Source organism: Protopterus annectens, chromosome 8.part0 (assembly GCF_019279795.1).
Source record: "Protopterus annectens isolate FY-2018-M chromosome 8.part0, PAN1.0, whole genome shotgun sequence".
In the NCBI taxonomy this organism is placed as follows: Eukaryota; Metazoa; Chordata; order Ceratodontiformes; family Protopteridae; genus Protopterus; species Protopterus annectens.
In genome coordinates this window covers 1,518,358,578-1,518,381,891 of record NC_056741.1, presented here as the reverse complement: position 1 = coordinate 1,518,381,891, position 23,314 = coordinate 1,518,358,578, and the positions used below count along the sequence as shown (strand labels likewise).

The window sequence follows — 23,314 nt, the reverse complement described above, 5'->3', positions numbered from 1 at the left end:
AACGCAAAAAAATAAAAAGTAGCTTCCTTACATACTACGGTATGTTTCTACAGCGCATTTTCGCCATCCTTCCTTCGGATGTCATATAAATGTTCATATATGCACCTTTTGAGCGCCCTCTCTGTCTTTCCCACATAAAATGCAGAACATCTTTTACATTCTGCTAAATAAATCACTCCCTTGTCTCACAATTAGAAAATAGTTTCCCGTATATAAACTTATCCCTACTGTTAATATAAATGTACTCAAAATTCTTAATATGGGGACATTGAGCACACCTGTCACATTTAAACATGCCTTTTCTCTTATTCCTGTCTTTATAAACCCCTCCCTTTTGTTCCAAAATATTTTTCAAACTCCTATCTCTACTGAAGGTAAATATGAGGGGTTGTTTAAAAATCATATTTAAATCAGAAAAACTAGAAAACATACTCCAACTCCAAGAAATAATATTTTTGATAATACCATTTTCGGAATTAAAATCTAAAATAAAAGATCCTGTGAACTGATCACTCTCCTTACTCTGATTAATCTGTACTGGAGCAATACTACTATCTATCCCTCTTCCTAAAATCGGACCAAACCTATTATATCTCCCCTCTTTTACCTCATCCATTACTTCATTAATCATTTTAAGGGGGATACTTTTGTTCTACAAACATATACTTTAAGATCATACACTCCTTTAAAAAATTGTTGTAGTCAGAAGTTATTCTAGAGATTCCAATAAATTGCCTATTAGCTATACTTCTTTTTTGTTTGTATGGATGAGCACTAGTAAAATTTATTTTATTTATTTATTTTATTTTACATTTGTTGACCGGGATAGTCCAACTGATACATGTCCATTTTCAGCGGAGGCTCGGTGACAAAAGCTCCAAGGTGATTTCATATACAATCATTACAATGTACATATAGAGCAGGAGTCATCATAACATTATACAAAAAGAACACATTTTACAGTCTAGTTAAATTTATACAAATATAACGGATTTTATAGTCCAGTTAAATAATACAGTCTAACCATCCTCTAAACTGGCTTAACAAAGATAATTGAGTATCACTTACAGACTTAGAACTAGTATACCAGTATGCATGAAGAGTTAGTCAGGCTTGGAGCAGGGACATATCTCTTGAGACTTGAAATGCTCCTTGAGAGCTTTTTTAAATTGAGATAGGGTGGTATCTAGGGTAATGTTAGCAGGAAGGGAATTCCAAATTTTGCCAGCAGAGTTGGTGAGCAGGGAGTCACCAGATGTGTTGTTGGATTTGATGGTTTCCACTAATAGTCTATTGGATGACCGGAGTGATCTGGAGTTGGAGTGGATAGGTGATGTTTTTCAGGGCAGGTGCATTATCTGGTTGGTTAAGTGCTTTGTGAGCCACAATGAGTTGATTATACTGAATCTGCCTGGGAAGCTTTAGCCATCCGAGATAATTTCGATTTTTACAGTGATGTGTTCTATAGGGTAGACCAGTTATAGCAGCTTGAGAGTTTGTTAAGGTCAGTTTTATTTAGGCTGGCAAGTAAAGGGGAAGCATAGTAGAGTGTAGAGAGTAGGTGGGAGTTGGCAATGGAAGTCCTAGACTACGAGGTAAGGAATGGCTTTATCCTATATAGTGAGCCCCGTTTTCTGTTAATGGTTTTGACTGTTTTGTTGACGTGCATATCAAACTTAAGATTGTTGTCTATAATGACATCTAGCAGTTTTGTATGGGCATCTGGAGAGATTATAGTACCATTATTGGCCCTAATGGTGAGAAATAAAGATAGGTATTTGAGAAGGTACTCTTCCTATATACTGTGGTTCTAAACTCATTCCTACCCATATCTTTATGAATAGTAATATCCAAAAAATCTTACCTTGGAAGCAATAGTGCAGCCCCCTTTGATTTTATAGGTCACCAGTACTGCTACAGTTTGGCATCTGTCCACACAAACTGGCATGGAGTTGTCTTTATTGATGATGTTCCACCAGTCCCACACCACCAGTTTTTCTGTTTGAACCCCATCAGAATTCTGTGATGGCTGCACAACTTTCAACCACGTGATAGGCATCCCTGGGTTAATGGAGATTTCTGGAACTGTTTTTCCCTGCCTGGTGTGTTTCATCAACCCACTTGTTCTCCCTTTGGTGAAATTCAGATGTTACAGATTGTGTCAGTTTACCATTCTATCATCCACTACTATAGCAACATATCCCCGCACACAGACACATACACACAGCAGTAGCCTATCAAGCTCATCTTCCATGCTGTTGTACTCAGGAAACATGCCTTTGTGGATAATCTCTCAGTTTACATGCATGCACACAGACAACACATGCTCACAGGCTTGTGTTTCACAGATACAACACCTACTTAGCAATCCTGCTACAAATCACCCTCACAGATACAACATGTACTTAGTAATTCTGCTACAAATCCACACCAGGGATACAACCCCTAGTTAGTAATCTTGCTACAAATCACCCCCACAGATACAACCCCTAGTTAGTAATCCTGCTACAAATCACCCCCACAGATACAACCCCTAGTTAGTAATCTTGCTACAAATAACCCCCACAGATACAACACCTGGTTAGTAATCCTGCTACAAATCACCCTCACAGATACGACATATACTTAGTAATTCTGCTACAAATCCACACCACAGATACAACCCCTGGTTAGTAATCCTGCTACAAATCACCCCCACAGATACAACACCAAGTTAGTAATCCTGCTATAAATCACCCTCACAGATACAACACCTAGTTAGTAATCCTGCTATAAATGGGTCTATATTACAACACCAAACATTTGAAATGTCAAGTGTTCTAATATCGACCTGTTCAGCAAACGCTGAAAATATCGAAGTAACAGGAAACTGAATTCTTTCCAAGGGAAAGAATTTGGTTGTCTATTTCTGTTGCTTTGGTATTTTCAGTGCTCTGGTGGAAAGTTATGGGTCGGGTTCAGGTAAGTGTGCGATTGTGTGGACGTGTGGGTTAGGGCAGGTTAGGTGAGTTAGGATTAGGGCGCGGGTCAGGTAAGTGTGCAATGGTGTGGACGTGGGTTAGGGCGGGTTAGGTTAGTTAGGGTTAGGGCAAGGGTGAGGTGACTGTGCGATAGTGATGGACCTTAGGCTTAGTGGTGTGTGCATGCATGTAAATTGAGAGATTATCCACAAAGGCATGTTCCCTGAGTACAACAGCATGGAAGATGAGCTGTTTGTTTGTTGTGCTTGTGTTGTGCGTATGTGTTTTGGAACAGCAAATTTTTTCCCTAGGAAAAAATTCACTGTTCCAAATGTTCGATGTTTTTTTTTTTATTGCTAGGGTTCGATATTAGAACACTTGACATTCTGAATGATCGGTGTTCTAATATAGACCCCTATAAATCACCCCCACAGATGCAACACCTAGTTAGTAATCCTGCTGCAAATCACCCAAGTGGAGATGCAGAGCTGTCCAGCCCGCAGCCCTTGCTTGCTATAATCTTCCCTTGCCATTTTCTTCAGACATTAGAGCTGCTACTTACACTTGGGTCACTTGTGGCCTAGTCAGGATTCATTCCTCTATGTTACAGAGTTGGCTACTCCCTGCCTAGTTCTATGAAGGCTGTAGGTCCACACACTGCATACCCTTTTATCCTTGTCATAAACAGAAGTGTACAAGAAGATACCATACCCAACATCTGGAAAAGAAAGTGGAACATTCTTATGTACAAAGGTAGGACCCACTCTTGGAATGAGAATTGTAGACTTAATAGTATTCTCAGCCCACTGTCCACAGTGATGGAAATTTAATGCACAATGTCATGCCACAACATACTATGTCCAATACACCATGGCATCAGAAATGGTCATGGTACAGAAACATCCTTCACTAGACTGAATCACGTCATTTCCATTCTAGCCGAGGGACTTGTCAAGGCAGCATTCATCCTTGATCTATCTATCACCTTTGTCCTGGATAACCAATTGCTGCTCTGTTCTGGTTTAGAAATTATGTAATTTGGTAAAATATGTGGATTGATAAGATACGTTTTTATTTTTGCCCCTCCCCCACTTTGGATTGTGAACATTTCTAAGTATGACTTGAGTCTTCAATTTTAAGGAAGCCTTTTGAGTCTGCTTGGATAATGACTAGCAACAGCTGTTAACTGATTGCCATGAAATGACCTGTGAAACTGCATCATCAGAAAGATCTAGTGACCATAATTGGTCCTTTGTCCTTGAGTGAGGAATATGAGGGTAAATTAAGTCAGAATTGTATACCCTCTAATCTTAATGGGTTTTCATGTTGTTACTTTTCTGGCATTTCTTTATGATATCAGTGATAAAACTTGAACCCTCTCTCTTGTTGCAAAAAGACACATCTACAGAAAAAGCAGGCAAAAGGGGGAAAAACAATGGATCCAAAAATGGGACATTGAAGGAGTATATCAAGCTGAACCACAGAAGTGTAGGAGAGATTTATGATGTATTCAGGGTGTGGAGCAGCTCATTGTCTCAAGGAACTTTGATATGGCAGAGTGTGAGGCATGTCCAGAAGAATGTGGGAACTTTACAGCAGAGTATTGGGTTCTGAAATGTTAGTAAACTGTTTATGCAGAGTATTTGACTAGACAGCAGGAGGCAACAGGAGTACCACAAACGGGATTGAGCAGGGAAAATAAAAAGGAAAAAAGGCAGAGGACATGTAAACACAGGGAAAGGTTGTCAGAAGAGAACAGGCAAGAAAGATGGTGCATTAAGGTCAAGGCAAAAAATGAGGAAATGCAACCATAAAAGGGAGTAGGAAGCTAGAGTGTTGGTCCTAATGCAGAAGACAGTGAGAGATTATACCACAAGTAGGGAGCTAGGCAGGTAGAGTCAAAGGACAAAAGAAATGAACAGTGAGAGTGAAAAACCTTGAGACTGGTAGTATTGGAGATTGAAGTACTGAGAGATATAGAGCATAGCAGGCATGGGACAGGAAGTGAAGGAGATGGGACAGGAAGTGAAGGAGAAAACGTTCATAGTAATGAGAGAGAAGAGGGTTTTGCTGACTAGAGATTCAGTAAAGAGGACAAGGTGCTTAGGCAAGCAAGAAAGGAGATAGCGGTCTCAGAACATTAAACTCATTACAACATGAGAGGAGGAGAGCAAAAATCACAAAGGTAGGGGGATTGATGTGTTATGTTCTACATAAGCCCTAATGATTAGTTCTAGGATACACCTGAGTTATCTGAGAGTTGTGATGAGAGGAGATTGATGATACTACGGCCATAAGTGTTCCATGTACCGGCAGCCAGCAGAAAAGCAAAAGGCAGCATTAAGAAATATAATGATTGCTTCTGGCAGTAGACACATTGTAAAAGTTTGTGGCTGGTTAGAAAATTGAAGAATATTTGACAGAGAGACCAGCTCTAAGTAAGAAACAGGCACTGTCTTATTCCAGAAAGGACAACAACTGGGGGGTAGGCTTTTGGGTATTATACAGAAGATAAAACTATATACATTACATAATAGATTACTAAACAGATGACTCAGAATGATTTTGATCGATCTTACCTTGTAATAAAATGAGTCTGGGTGCTATACAGGATGGATGGGTAGATATTGCTGGTATTACAGAAATTTAGGTGATTAACCAGAGGGGTTGGGAAATGGAGATTCTTTGGTATAGTTTGTTCAAGAATGAAAGAGGAAGGAGAACTTAGAGAAGAGAAGCAATCTATATACAGGAGGGCATCAGTCATAAGGGCGTAGGTGAAGAAGAACACCAAACCAGGGGGAGGCCAGGGTCCAAAGTTAGGATGAGTGCCTGGGATTTAGAGTAGGGTTAAGCAGAAGAAGTACTAGATTTTCATTTAGAGTATAATCCCTCAGACTCAGCAAGCAAGGAAGATGAAAGAATGGAGGAGAGAATAACATACAGAGGAAAGAGGACAAGGATAATACTCAAGGAGATTATGGATCAGCCAAGAGCAGACTGGGAGATTCTGAGCTTTAGGGTAGAGAGGGAATAAGATATTGTTGACATCTCGGATGATGTGAGTTTGGATAACTGTTTTAAGACTGTACTAGAAAGGGTTAAATTCTAACAGTGACCTAAGAGATGTAGAAAGATGTCCAGTTTAAGGCATTGTTAGCCAACAGTAATTATGCTACTACAGTGCAATGAAAAGTATTTGCCCCCTTCCTGATTTCTTATTTATTTCCATGTGTGTCACACTTAAATGTTTCAGATCAACAAACAAATTTAAATATTAGACAAATATTAGACAAGGATAACCCAAATAAACAGAAAATACAGTTTTTAAGTGAGGATTTTATTTATTAAGGAAAAAAATTATCCAAACCTTCATGGCCCTATGTGAAAAAGTAATTGTCTCCCTTGTTAAATCATGAAGTAACTGTGGTTAATCACATTCTTGCAAAAGCTGAGTTCCATTTCACTAGCCACACCCAGGCCTGATTATTGCCAGACCTGTTGAATCAAGCGATCATTTAAATATAACCTGTCAGACAAAGTGAAGTAGGCCAAAAGATCCCAAAAAGGAAGATATCATGCCGCGATCTAAAGAAATTCTGGAACAGATGAGAAATAAATTAATTAACATCTATCAGTCTGGAAAAGGTTACAAAGCCATTTCTAAAGCTTTGGGACTCCAGCGAACCATGGTGAGAGCCATTATCCACAAATGGAAAAAACGTGGAACAGTGGTGAACCTTCCCAGGAGTGGCTAGCCTTCAAAAAGTACCCCAAGAGTGAGGCGACGACTCATCCAAGATGTCACAAAAGAACCCAGAACAACATCTAAAGAACTGCAGGCCTCACTTGCCTCAGTAAAGGTCAGTGTTCATGACTCAACCATAAGAAAGAGACTGGGTAAAAATGGCATGCATGGCAGAGTTCCAAGGTGAAAACCACTTCTGACCAAAAAGAACATAAAGGCTCATCTCACTTTTGCCAAAAAACATCTTGATGATCCCCAAGACTTTTGTGAAAATATTCTGTGAACTTACGAAACAAAAGTTGAACTTTTTGGGAGGAGTGCATCCCATTACATCTGGCGTAAAAGTAGCACAGCATTTCAGGAAAAGAACATCATGCCAACAGTCAAATATGGTGGTGGTAGTGTGATGGTCTGGGGCTGCTTTGCTGCTTCTGGACCTGGACGTCTTGCTGTGATTGATGGAACCATGAATTCAGCTCTCTACCAAAAATTCCTGAAGAAGAATGTCCGGCCATCAGTTCATGACCTCAAGCTGAAGAGCACTTGGGTTCTGCAGCAGGATAATGATGCAGAACACACCAGCAAGTCCACCTCTGAATGGCTTAAAAAAACAAAATGAAGGTTTTGGAGTAGCCTAGTCAAACTCCGGATTTGAATTCAATTGAGATGTTGTGGCATGACCTTAAAAAGGTGGTTCATGCTTGGAAACCCTCCAATATGACTGAATTAAAACAATTCTGCAAAGAAGACTGGGCCAAAATTCCTCAACAGAGATGTGAAAGACTCATTGCCAGTTATCGCAAATGCTTGATTGCAGCTGTTCCTGCGAAGGGTGGCACAACCAGTTATTAGGTTTAGGGGGCAATTACTTTTTCATATAGGGCCATGTAGGTTTGGATTGTTTTTTTTCCTTAATAAATATAATCATTACTTAAAAACTGCATTGTGTGTTTACTTGGGTTATCTTTGTCTAATATTTACATTTGTTTGAAGACCTGAAACATTTAAGTGTGGCAAACATGCAAAAAAATAAGAAATCAGGAAGGGGGCAAATACCTTTTCATTGCACTGTATATGGATGAGAGTAGGGGTAGGGGTAGGTACACAAGGATAATCATGAGATTTTGATATTTTAGAAGAGTGGGTTATGTTGCTTTTGGCAACACAGATAAGTTAGGATCTTAGGATCAGATTAGGTGAGTAAATAAGCTATGGGAATGGGTCAGGGCTATGAACAAGGGCTGGAGAAAGAAACAAAAAGACAAAAGGGATGAAGACTAATGTGAATACACCGAAATTGTAGGGCAAAATATAGGTCCCATGGAAAGCAAGGGTGGGGAAGTGAAGAAAGCTAGCAAAACAGTATAGGATATCATGAAGACAACAAAGGTGAAAGTTGAAAGAGAGTTAGCTGAATGAATCGAGCATGGAAGTGAAGGCTACTTCAGCAATGTAGCAAAAAGAATGAAGGGCACAATCTGAGGGTGATCATAGAAGACTAGGGAAATAAATACTTCACATCACTTCTTACGAATGAAATTAAGGGCAGAGGGCATAGCACAGAATGTGGAAAACAGTGAACAAACACCTGCACAGAATGGTAGCAGATGGAAAATGAACTAGCTGCCCTTAAGGAATTAAAAACACCAGAAACAGATGGACTACATCCTGGTGTACTCAGAAATCAGGCCAGTGTAGTGGAAAACCCTCTCAGATCAGGCCAGTGTAGTGGAAAACCCTCTCAGAGAGATCTTAATGAGTTCACTGGCTACTGCAGAAGTGTAGAGAACTATAAAATCGTGTCTGCTGTGCCTTTATTTGGGTGGTGAGGGTGTATCCAGGAACTAAATTCCTCTCAGCTAAACAATAGTTGTGGGTGAATTCAGTGAGAAAATCCTGAGGGGGAAGGCTAGTAGCATTTCTAGACAACAACAGCCAATATGGATTCATAGCCCAAAGGAGATATCAGTGAAACATGATCCAGTCTTATTACTGGATTTACATCCAAAGTTGAATGGGGAATACCAATAGGCACAGTCTACCTGAAAATTAATATGGCCCTTGATGTAGACAGACACTGTGGGGGAACAGGAAAGCTAGCACGGTTGGGGGTATGTCAAGGCTGTGGTATTGTTAGCTGCATAGCTGAATGGTAGGTGACAGAGTTTTGTAGTGAAAAGGATAAAGTGACTACTGGAGTTCTGCAGGGACCTGTCCTAAGCCATAGCTCTCCACTCTGCCAATGTTCATAGAATGTCCAAATTATTGCCTCATAGTTTTGGTCAGTTCCTCACATAATTTGTGGTTTTCTGGTAAAACACTGAGGACTGAAATTAATGACATACATTTGAATTCCAGATTTCATACACTTTAGAAAATGCATGATAATGTGAAACCCAATCTTCTAGCAATTTCCTAAGTTTATTAGAGTAATATTTAAAATGCAGCCCTGATTGTGTGCCTTTGCCCCCCCCCCCCATTCTTTTAGGCCTTTTCCAGATTTCTTAACCTTATAGTTTGAGAGGCATGAGGGAATAAACACATGTTTTGTTCTGTGCTAATAATATGAATATAGCTTTAGCAGTGCAGGATGGGGTGAACCTATGGGTGGATTTGGAAAGGCTGAACAAGTGGGCCAGAAAGGTGGCAGTTGAGGTTCATTATAAACAAATGTAAAATACTGTCCTTAGGCCACTATAAGCCTGACATGAAGTATCAGCTGGGGGGGGGGGGGTTAATGGCAACATAACATGAAAAGGATCTGGGCTGTTGATCAGAGCTGGACTGGTCTACCAGGAGCAGGCCAAAAGAACAGTAGTAGCAACAAACAGAATATTGCATTTACATCTGGAAAAAGAGATAATGTTTCTATGCAACAAGTCCCTGGTAAAGTCACACTTTGAGCACTATATGCAGCTCTGAGGGCCATATACAGAAAAAAGCCACCATATTACTGGAAGGTATCCAAAGGAAGACCACCAGAAAGATCCATGGGATGGAGCTGAAATGATACAACAAGAAAGCAGAGCACCTGGAGTTCCTCATCTGAGGCCAGAAGAGAGAGGGAGACATACTCTTAATGTACGAAACAACATTATGGAGACGTGAAGGGAGCATACTGAACAAAAAGGACAAAGTGGGATGGAGGGGGTACAGACAACAGATTGTGGGACTGTCATTGCCAACTGTGATAACAAATAAGGTTAATGCTCTGACTGCAGCCCAGGTGGCTCAAGTCTGATTGGCCAAGATGTCTGTTGAACATGGTGACTGGGGTGTAGAAGAGTGATGTGTGGCCTGTTCATCTGTTTTCAGGGGGGACAGACAAAAACACATTTGGGGTGTACCCCATCATTAGGTTCTCTGTTGAAGGCCATGACTTTTTAGGGTATTAGTGGAGGATGTGGAGAGCTTATGTGGATTCCACTTATGGTGATAGAAACATTCCTTCTCAAGGGCCTACTGCATGCCCACTATGGATCAGGCAGGTTGTTTATGTGCAAAGTAGGAGCTTAACCTGATAAACTTTCTTCTGTGAGCAGCATTGCAATTTTCAGGCTCACTTTACTATGTTGTCATTAGCCTGCTGGAAGACTGGTGACCCAGTCCAGAGAGGTTAAAACTCAAGTGAAGCGACATTAGAAAAAAAAAGATTTGCTATATTGAGGAGAGAATGATTCAGGGGAAATCACATGATTGCAGAAAGACAAACACAGTCTGAAGCAACCCATGACAAAATAAATAACTAAATACTCTAGTATATTATATATTAATTTATGAAGGATTTAACATAAAATATTAATTTTTAGATAGAGGTACTTAGGTAACATGGTTTCTAACAAGTAAAATGGTGGTACATGTACTTCTCATTCAGAGAAGGTTGTATATGCACACAGTCACTTTAAATTTATTGTATTCTGTATTAATTGCCAATTAACATTTTTATTTCATTGGGTAATTGATTTAATTCACCAAGTAGAGGGAGTATAAAAGGAATGGTTCATAAGTCTGCCCGCATCTGATGAAATAACTTGCAAATGAAAACGTATTGGGTAGGAGGCGTTAATGCCTGGAGTGTATGTGTTTTTTGTTGATTTTCATTAAAGCTGTGTTTTCAAAGGAAACTGCTGGTATTCGATCCTTGGTGGTACCTGTGAATTCTGTTTGAAGATAGATAACATACATACATACATACATACATACATACATACATAAATTAATTAAGTTTATAGGGACTAACTACACTCAAGATATGCCTTTTTTCACAGCAAGGGTTGTAGACATATATATATATATATATATATATATATATATATATATATATATATATATATATTGATTACCAGAATAGATGATAAAGAGATAATCCATGTAGGGCACATTAACAAAGCTATGGCAGAGGTGATGGGTGATGAGGAACGAAATCAAATGTTAAATACAATTAAGGTAGACTAGGTAAATTAATTTTCTCCTTTCTTCAATAAGCAAATGTAATCAAACATAATGTAACTCCTTACATATGCAGTGTCTAGAACTCAGCTAGTTTTACCTTCTTAGTTAAAAGCTGCAGTATCACCCCCCCAGCCTCTCCCCTTTCTTCCCTATTACTGGGAGTATTTTTCTTGCACACTGGATTCTAGCTGTAGCCCTTTAGCGATAATTTTCCTGCTGATGATTTGTCATGTTTGCGCTCTTTTAACTTCCTTCTTTAGATTTTGACAGTTTATCATATCCCCCCTCTGCTAATTATTTATTAATAGCTTTAGGCAACTCTTGTTATCTAACCTATTGTCTGCAGGTAAATGCGCTAATTTATCACAGCATTTCATTTTCTCAGTGGCATTTCTTGAATAGAGTGAGCATCTTTTCTTACTGTGTATATAAAATTATGCATTTGTATACAAATTATGAAACTGTATATTAAGTTTTAGCTACATATGCTTTACTGGATCCTTTAAGTTTCTGAAATTGCATAACCATTGTATTATTCTAATTAGTGAATGTACAGTGTTATATTTTCTGCTGTTTCCATCTGCAATTGTGTCTGTTTTTGTTAAGGTATTTACTTGTTCCAAAGACATGCATCTGGAGCTTTTCTCCCCGGGCCTCCGCTGAAAACAGGCTCTGTGGAACCTAGTCGGACTTTCCCGGTCAACAAATGATAAATAAAAATAAAAATAAAAGTATTCCTTTCTTCTCTTTTTTTATGGAGTCTATGGTGCTGCTGTAGCGTTGTCACCTCACAGTTAGACGTTGCACGTTCGATTCTCAGTTAGAGCATGTTCTGTGTGTCGACATGCGTGAATGGGCGTTCCTTCATTGAAGGTTGTGCATTAGGCCCGGCAAGCCAGCACTTAAAAATCTACTGCCAATCATTAGCGAACCGGAGTTTTGCTGTGGTGACTCCTAACCAGGAAAAAGCTGAAAGACAGTTTTTTTATACAACACTTGTGAACCTTTTCTCTTTTGGTCTCCTCTCTAAATGGGCACTGTTTAAAATGTGCAGTTTCCAACACTCAGGAAAGGAACAGCATGCATTTTCTAAATGCATGAAATTGGTGAAATGAAAAAGGATATGTTTAGCAATATACAAACCATGAACATCATTTGGAAGTTATTCCCAGCTGCCTATAAAGTAACTACTGGCATGGCTTGTCTCCTGGGTACACTAGTACTGACTGAATGTTTCATGCAACAGTTAGGGCACATTTTCCCCTGTACTTTTCTGAACAGGGTTTTCTGCACCTCCAAAATGATGCTCTATCACCACCTACTGGTCAATCAGACAAGTACAATTATAGTTTGTATTTTTTATTTAAAATTTTTTTTAATGTTTAAAAGGTTTGAATTTGCCATCTAAGGTATCAAACAGAAAAACTATTCCCAGGTAAAAAGCATATAAGATTGTAGAAGTACAGCAGCCCTCATAAGGTATAATGATATTTTTCAAGACTGTAAATAAACAATACATAAACCAAATCAAACCTTTCAGTTACTAGAAAATATAGCAAGGTAACCCTGGTCAAAATTAAGGGAATGTATTGCTTGTAGTACATGTGCTGTTAATGTGAGGTTATAGTAAGAAACTGCTAAATTTCATTTGGCATGGTTTCTCCCTAGAACACATCAATATGGATTTCAGTAAAAGCTTCAGCGTGATTTCAGCATTTCCCTGAAAAGGGGGAATTATACTATCACAGTACCATTCAATCTTAATAAACTAAGTTTTTTTTCAGTCAAGTGGACTAGACCACTGGATCCCCTTTCAGCCATGATATAGCTAAACAGCTGCAAGAAAAGAAATGTTCAAACCATGTAAACACAGATAAAGCAAGATTTACAATAAATTCTGCAATTCTTACCAAAAATCTACTAATCACTGTTAACACAAGGAATACAGCTGAGTAACAAGAAACCTGAAAAAGTTACCTTAATGCTGGCATGACCAACATACTAAGTCACATGTACTGACTGACTTCTAAACATTCAAATTAGATCCAGTGAGACTCAAGTTAACCTCAGGCATTTTTGAACAGCATGGTTGTAATACAGACACAGTGTATTGCATCAGCTATGATCCAACTAAAATTAGGTCATGATTACAGTTGCATACAGATTTCTCTAGAACAAATTTTTGATTAGCTGGCTGGAAATATGTGAAAAGTGTAAGAGGCTGCAGGGGCAGTGTTCCTCCATAAATATAAAAGCTTTGCTACAGCATACTGTGAGCAGGAACCTAACAAGCAAGGTAAAATAAACTAATAATCAATGCAGTCTGTCATGAAAAAAAATAATGTCATTCTGGCAAACTGTAAACCACATAATGTCTGTCTATTTTCACTGGAGCTAATTAGAAGAATTGTGTATACTCTTTCTTGCCTGTTCATCTTGAGTATTTGCAATGTAGCCATGCCTTTTCAACACTTACTTTTTATATGAATGGTTTTGTGATCCCTGGTAAAAATATGCATCCTATAACTGTATTTATTATTTAGACTGCTGCAGTGATATAGAAGAATAATGCCCTGACTAAAGCCTGACAAACTAAGCTCATGAGCTGGATGGTGCATGCAGGGAAGTTGGGCGTGACCATCTGACTGGGAGAAGGAGAAGGGCATGCACGACTGTGTGGTGCTATGGGTCAGAAAAGCACTTCTGTTAATGTCAGCCCCTTGCAGAAGTGAGAAGTGATTGGGAGCAGAAGGGCATGCACACACTGTGTGGTGCTGTGAGTGAGCAAGGCATTTCTGCTGTCAGTCCCTTGCAGAAGTAAGGGGTGATTGGGAGAAGGAGAAGAGCATGCACGCACTGTGGGGTGCTATGGGTGGGCAAGGCATTAATGCTGATGCTAGCCCCTTGCAGAAGTTAGGAGTGATCATAAGCTCATAGGAGGTTACTAGGCTAATGACCCTGAGGCCCTTACAAGCCTAGCCAAGAGTTTATCCCCAAAAAAGAAACCTCAGTCAGCACCTGTCATCCCTATCAATGAGGGACACAGGTAAAACCCCTGGGAGAAATTTTTGGTTTCCCATCCACTCATCAAGGTTGTGTTTGAAGAGGGTCAGCGAGGTACTCTGTTTAACATATATGGGTGACTGGGAGAAGCAGAAGGGCATGAACACATTGTGTGGTGCTATGCGTGGACAATGCATTTCTGCTCCCATCCTTGCAGAACTCAGGGCTGGTGCAGCACTATTGCCTATTGCATGTCATGCTCACAGGCTGGGTGTTTTTGAGCATGTAAAGGGTTAGGGGAAGAAAGAGAGAGAGAGACAGAGAATAACAACCCCTTGGCAGCAATGTGATGTTGTCTTGGGATGCCTTAGGCTCCTTACTAGTCCCAAACATGGTCATAGTCAGTCTAATGGAAGTTGGAAGGGGTCAATTGACCCTGTGAATGAGGATCATCAGTGAGGAACAGAGGATGGTGAGGTGTGAGGGAAAAGTGTATCATCTGAGTAAAGCCAACCTTGAAAATATCATACTGATTGACAGTACTAATTTTTGATTGTATCCACAGGGCTAGTTTTGGAAGACTGCTGCTTAGCTGTAGCTGTCAGTGTAGTGTCTCCTCTTAGATGGACGGTTATTGCAGACCTAGAGAAAAATAATCTTATCTGTTCCTTACAAGTATTTTAACAACTTATTTTATGTAGCTATTTGGTTACTGTGAGGATTGACTGATTGACTGACCCAGTACATCCATGAGACATAGACTCCCTAAGAAGACAAATTAGCCATCACAGTGCAGTTGTAACAGAATAGTGAAAGACAACAAAATGAACAGTTATAAACAGCAAAAATAAATAAAATAGAATAGTGAAAGACAACAAAATGAACAGTTATAAACAGCAAAAATAAATAACACAGAGCAGTGAAAGACAACAAAATGAACAGTTATAAACAGCAAAAATAAATAACATGGAAATGGTTAATAGAAGTAAAACATTACAAAAATAAAGAAGGTGTGTAGTATAAAATAATAAAAAAGACATGAATGTAAAATATGAAATATTAAGAAAAGTTAAGTACACCCATTCTGCGGGTATATCTACAAAAGCAAGATTTCTAAGTTGACTGATATTTGTATTGCATGTATATAAGAGCATTGCCCATCACCTCTGAAATATGATTCACTTTTTGAACCAATGTTTCTTCAGTTTTCATTTAAAACCCTCAATGGTTTGTTTGGTTTGAATTTCAGCTGGCACTTGATTCAGGCAAGATGACCATACTTTAGCAAAAGTTCTTTCTACAATTCCTGGACGAAATGTAATCTCAAATCCAAATAATAGTTTTGCCAAAAATGTTGGTATTGTCTTTCCTGTACTATTTTAAGGATAAAGTGATAAGCCAAGATTACACCTGGCAGTAACCAGAAGTCAGTGAATCTTTCGCAGAGGCTGGCAGAACTCTGTACATGAATCAGAAAGAATGATGAATGTTCTCATATTGGATGCAACTTGCAGAAGCTGCATACTGGTGGTAGAATGAAGGAAAACTAATGAAAGGCCATATTCTGGTTTAGGTGTGCTTACATTTTTTGCTGTTCTTTACAAGCTAAATGTGTGTGTGTGTGTGTGTGTGTGTGTGTGTGTGTGTGTGTGTGTGTGTGTGTGTGTGTGTGTGTGTGTGTGTCAGAGACTGTAATACAATTTTAACTGATATATCATGATTTGTCACACACTTTTGGGATGGATTCTAAATGATACAGTAATGTCCATGATAGTACCCACATATCAGTGTTTGGTTATATGTTGATTGGCATTGCCTAAAGAGTCTTTAATGAATAGTTGAGTAGGCTCTTCCAACTTTTGTGGGTAGAGAATAGTAATGCAGAAAACTTGTTATAGTTTTGTTTTCACACTTCTTATGTTATTTTCTTAACCTGAAGACTGAGATGTGGAAGAAATTGCTGGTATAATTGTATTTCAAAGAAAATTGTACAGTAGGAGATAGGGAAAACTGTATTTGATTCACTTAGCAATTTCAATCCATTCAGACAATAGCAAAGACAATGCTATAACATATTTAGTAGTACAGGTGTGTAAATAAAAGAATGTCATAAGTACAAAAGCAACTGTGAAATTTACAGGAAGAGATCTGAGTGCCATGAAATATATGTGAAGTTGCAAGGTAATTCTACATCATGAGCTACGTAGCTAATTATTGTTTTTCTTAAAGATTATTCCCATAGAGATTGGTTGATGGTCAAGTATGGTTATTTTTCACCTGCCCAGTTACTGCATTTCCAGACAGTATTTGCTACCAACCAGTATTGTCTACTCACAAAACACAGCAGAGGCATTGTAGTTTATCTTTAACCTTGTGAAGCCACTTGAGTGCTTGTGACATACTGAATGGTACAGGTACAGGTTCAGGAAGCTGGAGGACCCAGAGATGTCAGATGTGCAGCTATAAATGTTAATAGTTAATGATCTGTGGTTTTAAACTGCTACTGGGCAAACATGCAAGAAATGAACTAACAATAAATAAATAAAAACGTTATTTTTTTATTCATTGCTTTTTGCAGTGTGAAATGTTTTGACTTCTTCCACATTTATCTTTTTTTCAGATTCTTTTGAGAGATGGGAAACGAGAAAGCACTGTTAGCACTCTGTATGTCTCGCCATCAGATATTGAAACTGGACAGATTATTGTCTGTCGGGCCACTAACAAAGCAATTCCCAGCGGGAAGGAGACAGCTGTCACCATTGACATCCAGCGTAAGTTTTATTTAACTATGTATCTCTGTAAATGTATGTCAAAATCAATAATTACTTGTAGTCATGCAGTAACTTAGAGTTAACATTTTTAAAAGTAAATTTATTCTGGCCATTGTAAGAGATTATGACACAGTCAGAGCTTATCTGTTCCCTGGAGTGTACAGGGAATAGTGCTTCCAACATCTCAAATTTTATTATCTAAATGACAAAATGAATTTCTGAGAATATTTTTGTTCTGTTATGCATCCCAGAGGCTTGCAAACTGAAGAATTATTTTAAACACTATTTAAGTTCTAAAGAATAGTTCAGTGTAGATGGCTGCCTCCTGTCCATTATTCTACACTTTCAGCAAGCAGTGTGTGATCACTTGGATTCATAGCATCAGTCAAACTATTAATGAATGCAGCTCAGTACATCGACTCCAAGTAATTGAACGCACAAGTCAGCAAAACTCTAACAGATGAACAGGTCAGAGAAACATTAACAGGTATCAATACAGCTAAACAGAAATATATTAACAAAAACTAATAAATAATCTACATCAGATGAACAAAAAATTTAAAAAAGCACACATTACTAAATAATTTACACCATATAATTTTTCACTTCTGATCCCATTCTGAAAACAAAAATATATTTTCTAGAGATTCTTTGCACCTCTTTCAGCAAAAATATGCAGATTACTCCCCCACAACCTCTGTCTGTGATACTTTCCCCAGTAATGCAAAATGTTGCACTAAAATTTAGCACACAGCTCATTTCACACAATTACACATGATAAATCAGATGACAACAGAACTGTGCAGCAACAAACTAACATCTTCACATGCTTAAAATGAAGAGCAACATGAATTTATTTCAGTAATGGGAAAGGCAGTAATAAAAGCAGAAGTACCAATTTTCAGAAATGGCAGCTTAAGAGAAAGGTATGTTAAACAAGGCCGCGAGAAACATCAGAGTATGTGAAATTATGAAGGCATTAAAATGTAGGATTTTAATCATTTATATAGAAGTAGTATATGCGAATAACCTGAGGTGTGTATGCAGATAAAGAACAGAAGACTTAGTAGAAGCTTGTGAGCAAATAAATGAGTGTGCGGAGAACAGGTGAGGATTTAAGAATAAGCTCAAATCTGTGAGGGTTAAGATGAATAAGAAATTGAATATGTGGTACTGATTATTAAACGTGTACAATAACCCTCAGTTACAGTAAAAGTAATAATGTCATGGTGTGACTTCAACAGGGAGTGGTGGTGTGGTGATGCAGGACCTTTGGTAAAGGAGAAAACAGCTAAAGGAGCATGAGGAGAGAATATGCTGAAGGATCAACAGGCTGAACAAGGAGAAGGTCACGGTGAGCTGCCTGTCAGGCGCTAGGATCCGCCACATAACACAAGCACTCAGATCACTCCAAGGCAAGTACAAATATGATTCAGTCATTCTCCATGCTAGTGTGAATGACCTGAGACATACCTCCATGGACTACATGAAAAGAGACATAGAGGAGCTCTCTGAGCATGTAGCCCAGGCCGGTATGACCCTGACCTTGAGTAGCATCTTACCCACACCAAGAATGATGCCACAATATGAAGACAAGATGATCAATTTCAACAATTGGCTTAAGTATTGGTGTCATTCAAAGGGGATCCAATGCCTGTCAGCCTGGGATGACATGCTCGACAAGCCACGATGCTTCACTAGGGACGGCTTGCACCTGTCACCCCTGGGCTTTAGGATATTGGCAAAGGCTCTTGCTACCCCCATAGTGCCTTTTTTAGGCAAGGCTCAAAAGACAAACCCACCTCCATAGGTATCACAAGGGATAAGAAACTAAGAGTAATGCTACTCAACACCAGAAGTCTAAACCTCAAGATGCACGCACTGGAAACTCTCCTTAGCATGGAGAACATTGATATCTGTGCAGTAACAGAAACCTGGTTCAAGGCTCCAGAGAGCACCCCAGCACTACCAGGTTATACCTCATACCATGCTTTTTGGCCCCAAAACTTGGACCGAACCACAAAAGGAGGGGGAGTATCAATATTCGTCAAAGATACCCACACCTCCAGGTTGGTGGCACAGCATGAAGCATCAGAGACTATCCATGTGCAACTAACAGTGGGTAAAACTGCCTTCCAGTTTATAGCCTGCTACAGACCACCCTCCCAAACCCAGGAACCCCACTCGGCCTTCCTGAGAACACTGGGAAATATGAAGGTCTCTCCAAACACCATTATATTAGGTGACTTCAACTACTCAAACATAGACTGGGAGCATTACTCTAGCTCCAACACCCTAGCCCAAAGGTTCCTAGAATTTATAAACTCAAATGCTATGGAACAACTTGTTACCACTCCCACAAGAGGGGAAAACATACTGGACCTGATCATCACCAACATGGGGACTCTATGCTCCATACCAGAAGTGTATCCCTCACTGGTAATATCAGACCATAAACTAATCTCACTGGATATTCACATCCCGACCCCACCCCCTGCCCAGAAAACCACAGTGAAAAACTTCTCTAAAGCAAATTTCACACTCCTCAAAACCGAGGTGGAATCCTTTAAAGCCCCCGGGCCTGTGGAAAATATGGCCCAGACCGCAGAATCCTTTATAAACACATTCTATGAACACCTTCAGGAATGCATGGATCATGCAATCCCAAATAAAACCAAGACCCAATCCTCCAAAGGCAGATGTCCTGTCTGGTGGACCCCAGCCATAAACAAACTATACAATAGAAGGAGGAAGCTACTACATGACAGAGCAAAATCCCAAAAAGGGAAGGCATCTCTGATCAGTATTAGCAAAAAACTACAGGCACTCATAAAATCATCTAAGGCCATCTTCGAGAGAAAAATTGCACAGGACACTAAGGATAATCACAAGGCTTTCTTTAGTAACGTTAGGAACCTGGGTGGGAATTCCCAGATATGCTCAGAATTAGTCCAAAATGACAAAAAATACACCAAACCCACAGACATTGCCAACATTCTAGATGACAGGTTCAGTGCAAACTTCTCCCCCCCCCCCCACCAAAAGGGCAAATATCGATCCCAGCAGAGTGCTGCCCCCCTGACATCTCAGATGCTCAGGTAAGAGCCGCCCTCTCCAAAGCAAAAAACACAGCATCAATGGGACCAGACAGTGTCCCGGGCTGCGTCCTATATGAACTCCAAGAAGAGCTAAACCCAAACATAAAACTACTGTTCAATCTCAGCCTTACTACAGGATATTTACCCAAAGAGTGGCGTACAGCAACAGTGGTCCCTCTCCACAAAGGTGGTGCCTCAACGGATCCTGGAAACTATCGCCATAAGCCTGACTAGCTTGGTCTGCAAAGCTATGGAAAGGATCATCATGGACCTCATAAATAAAGATATTGGGGACCTACAGACACTGGATCCTACCCAGTTCGGCTTTGTTGAGGGCAGATCCTGCCTCTTAAACCTGGTCAATTTCTTTGAAACAGTCACCAAGACCATTGACGAGGGGAAGGTGGTCCACACAGCCTACCTGGACCTTGCAAAAGCCTTCGATACAATACCCCACTCGGGCATTATAGATAAGTTCACCAGCTTAAATATAAACCCCTATGTCACTAGATGGGTTGCAAACTGGCTCAAGGACAGAACCCACATGGTTAGAATTGCTGGAGCCATGTCAGACTCCAAACCAGTTACAAGTGGCATCCCACAGGGCTCAGTCCTGGGACCTCTCTTGTTCGGTATATATTTCTCGGAGGTACAGGCCAACATGGAAGGACTGTGGCTGACCAAGTTCCCAGATGACTGCAAACTGGGTGCCATAATCGACTCTCCAGCTGACACAAGCATCCTCCAAAAGGGTCTGATAGAAACAGACAACTGGTGCTAGAGTCATGGCCTCAAGCTAAATGCCAAAAAGTGTATAGTCATCCCCTTTGGCAAAAACAAAGTGCCCACAAATTACCACATAGGTGGTAATCCATTAAGTACAGAAGAAGTAATTAGGGACCTGGGGACCCAAGTTGATAGCAATCTCTCATTTGACAACCATGTGGCCAAAGTGGTTAGAAAAACATTTTATATAGCCCACCTAATCATGAAGGGATTCACATCTAGATCCAGGGAGGTCATCGAGCCTTTTTACTCATCCCTCGTCAGGCCCATAATTGAGTACAATGCCCCTTTTGGGATGTACCTTACCAGACACCTGCAGCAACTGGAAAGACCCCAAAAGTACCTCACCAAGAGGATCAAAGGGCTCAAACAGATGCCATATGCTGTTCGGTTAAAGAAACTCCAGCTCTACTCAGTGGCATACCGCCTGCTCAGAGGCGATCTGTGCCTGACATATAAAGCCATGTCCAACCCAGAATTAATGGACATGCTGCACCTCAGAAAATCCAAATCCCATCGAGCTATGCGCTCGAGAGACTTGAACCTCAGCACTGAAATAAATAGGACATGCTGGAGGGACAGATTCATAACCCAGAGGCTCCCTTCACTCTGGAATAAAATCCCTGTCCAGGTTAGGCAGAGTCCCTCATTGACTCTCTTCAAGAGGAATCTTGATGAGTGGATGGGAGATCATAGGTTTACCCCGGGTATCACTTCTGTGTCACTGTTAGACAGAGGCACAGTATACTAACCTCGAAAAAGGGCATAGCAAAATTAATTTAAAATGGGTGGCGAAAGCCAAACACACTCTGGCTAGGCTTATAAATGCCCTAGGGCAGATAGCCTAGTATGAACCTATGAACCTATGAACCTATGTATGGGATGAGAACACACGGAGTGACCCTAAATTGTCGGGTGCACTGGGATGGAGTATAATGAAAGAGGCTGAGCTGCAGTTACAGATAACAGAATAATTTCTAACAGACGTGAAAGAAGGGTAGAGTTGTATAATATACAGGTCAGGGCAGGTAATACATGCTTGACTGTGGCTATTGAAATAGAAAAGAGCACAGACTCATTTTGTACATGTGGTCGGAGTGTCACATCCACTGTGACCATTATCTAAAACCAATATTTATACCACTGGGTGGAATGGCTAGGATATCAGACTAAATTGCTTTGCACTTGTAAAGAGAATATAGTTTGTGATGTTCTGAAAACAGCCCTCACAAACTGAGCTGATCTGGGGGAAGGCTGCTGTTGACATCAGGACATAAAACAATTAGGTACTTTTTCGTGAAAGTTATTGAATGACAAGTTTAAATAGGCAATATTGGGAGGCATCCAAACCTCTGCCCTTAGCACAAGACACTGTCTGTGCTGGAAAACTCACAGTGCTATGAGGAAGGAGTTATTTGCAGGGATCTACCCCAAGCAGAGCAGTTCTGTTTTAATAGGGAGGTAGTGAGGGTCATTTTCCTGAGAAGACAGCAACATTGGCAGGATATGGACTGACATGTGACTTTGCCATAGTCAGAATACAGTGCTGCAATGGATGAGACTATTGCAAGATGCTCTCCTGGACAGAGGCACTGTTACGAGTCTGCTCTAACTAGAAGCCATGGTTGTCAGTGAGGAACTGACAGCCATGGCTTCTAGTTAGAGCAGACTAGAAGCCATGGCTGTCAGTTCCTCACTCACAGCCATGACTTCTAGTTAGAGCAGACTCATAACAGTACCTCTGACTAGAAGCCATGGCTGTGAGTGAGGATCTGACTCAGGGTTCTGTCCATAGCAGAAAGCTGTGCCAAGGGTAAAGGATTATTGCAGGGTTCTGTTCTTAAAAGGCACTGCTGTGAGCAAGGGATTTGTGCAGGGATCTATCCCCAGCTAAAGACATGACTGTGAGGGAGAGATTACTGTAAGCCATACCTCTAAACTGTCCAGACTTATACAGAATAGTCAGATTTTTGCCTTACATTTTTGGTCTGTTCCATGCAAATGTTTTGGTTTTCTAGCAAATCAATGAAGATGGATGTCACTAAATGATGACAGACTTTTGATTTTCAGACCCCATATTCTTTAGAAAATGCATTCTAATACAAAACCTTTTATTCTATCATATTTTCTAACTTTATAAGACCATTATTTAAAATCTGTCCCTATTTTTGTCCCTTTATCCCACAATAAGTTTTGACTTTGTCCAGATTTTTTGAGGTAAGAGGCTTAGAGGTTTGCTGGAGGGTTCTTTCCTCAGCAGAGGTGAGAGTTTAGTGCAGGGTTCTTCTGTGAGGAAGGGATCTCTTCTCAGCAGATGGCCTTGCTGCATGCAAGGGACTGGTGCAGGGTTCTGTCACCTGCAGAGTGCATGGCTTTTAGGAAATGATTGAGGCTTTCCTTTAGACTATGAAAGGTCAGTACTGTTTAGGATGTGACAGGGGCTGGGCTGGGCTATCCCCTGGGCAGTGGGCAGTAACGTGTGGAAGCTGATTTAAG

At 40.1% G+C, this 23,314-nt stretch overlaps 1 protein-coding gene across 1 annotated transcript in view; it reads left to right on the top strand.

The window, feature by feature from the left end:
- KIRREL3 (kirre like nephrin family adhesion molecule 3) overlaps nt 1-23,314 on the top strand; it is a 2,095,651-nt gene that overhangs the window by 1,360,367 nt on the left and 711,970 nt on the right. Inside the window, exon 5 of the mRNA XM_044081102.1 lies at nt 16,784-16,934. Within this exon, the coding sequence (XP_043937037.1) occupies nt 16,784-16,934 (151 nt within the window). The remainder of the gene's footprint in view (nt 1-16,783; nt 16,935-23,314) is intronic.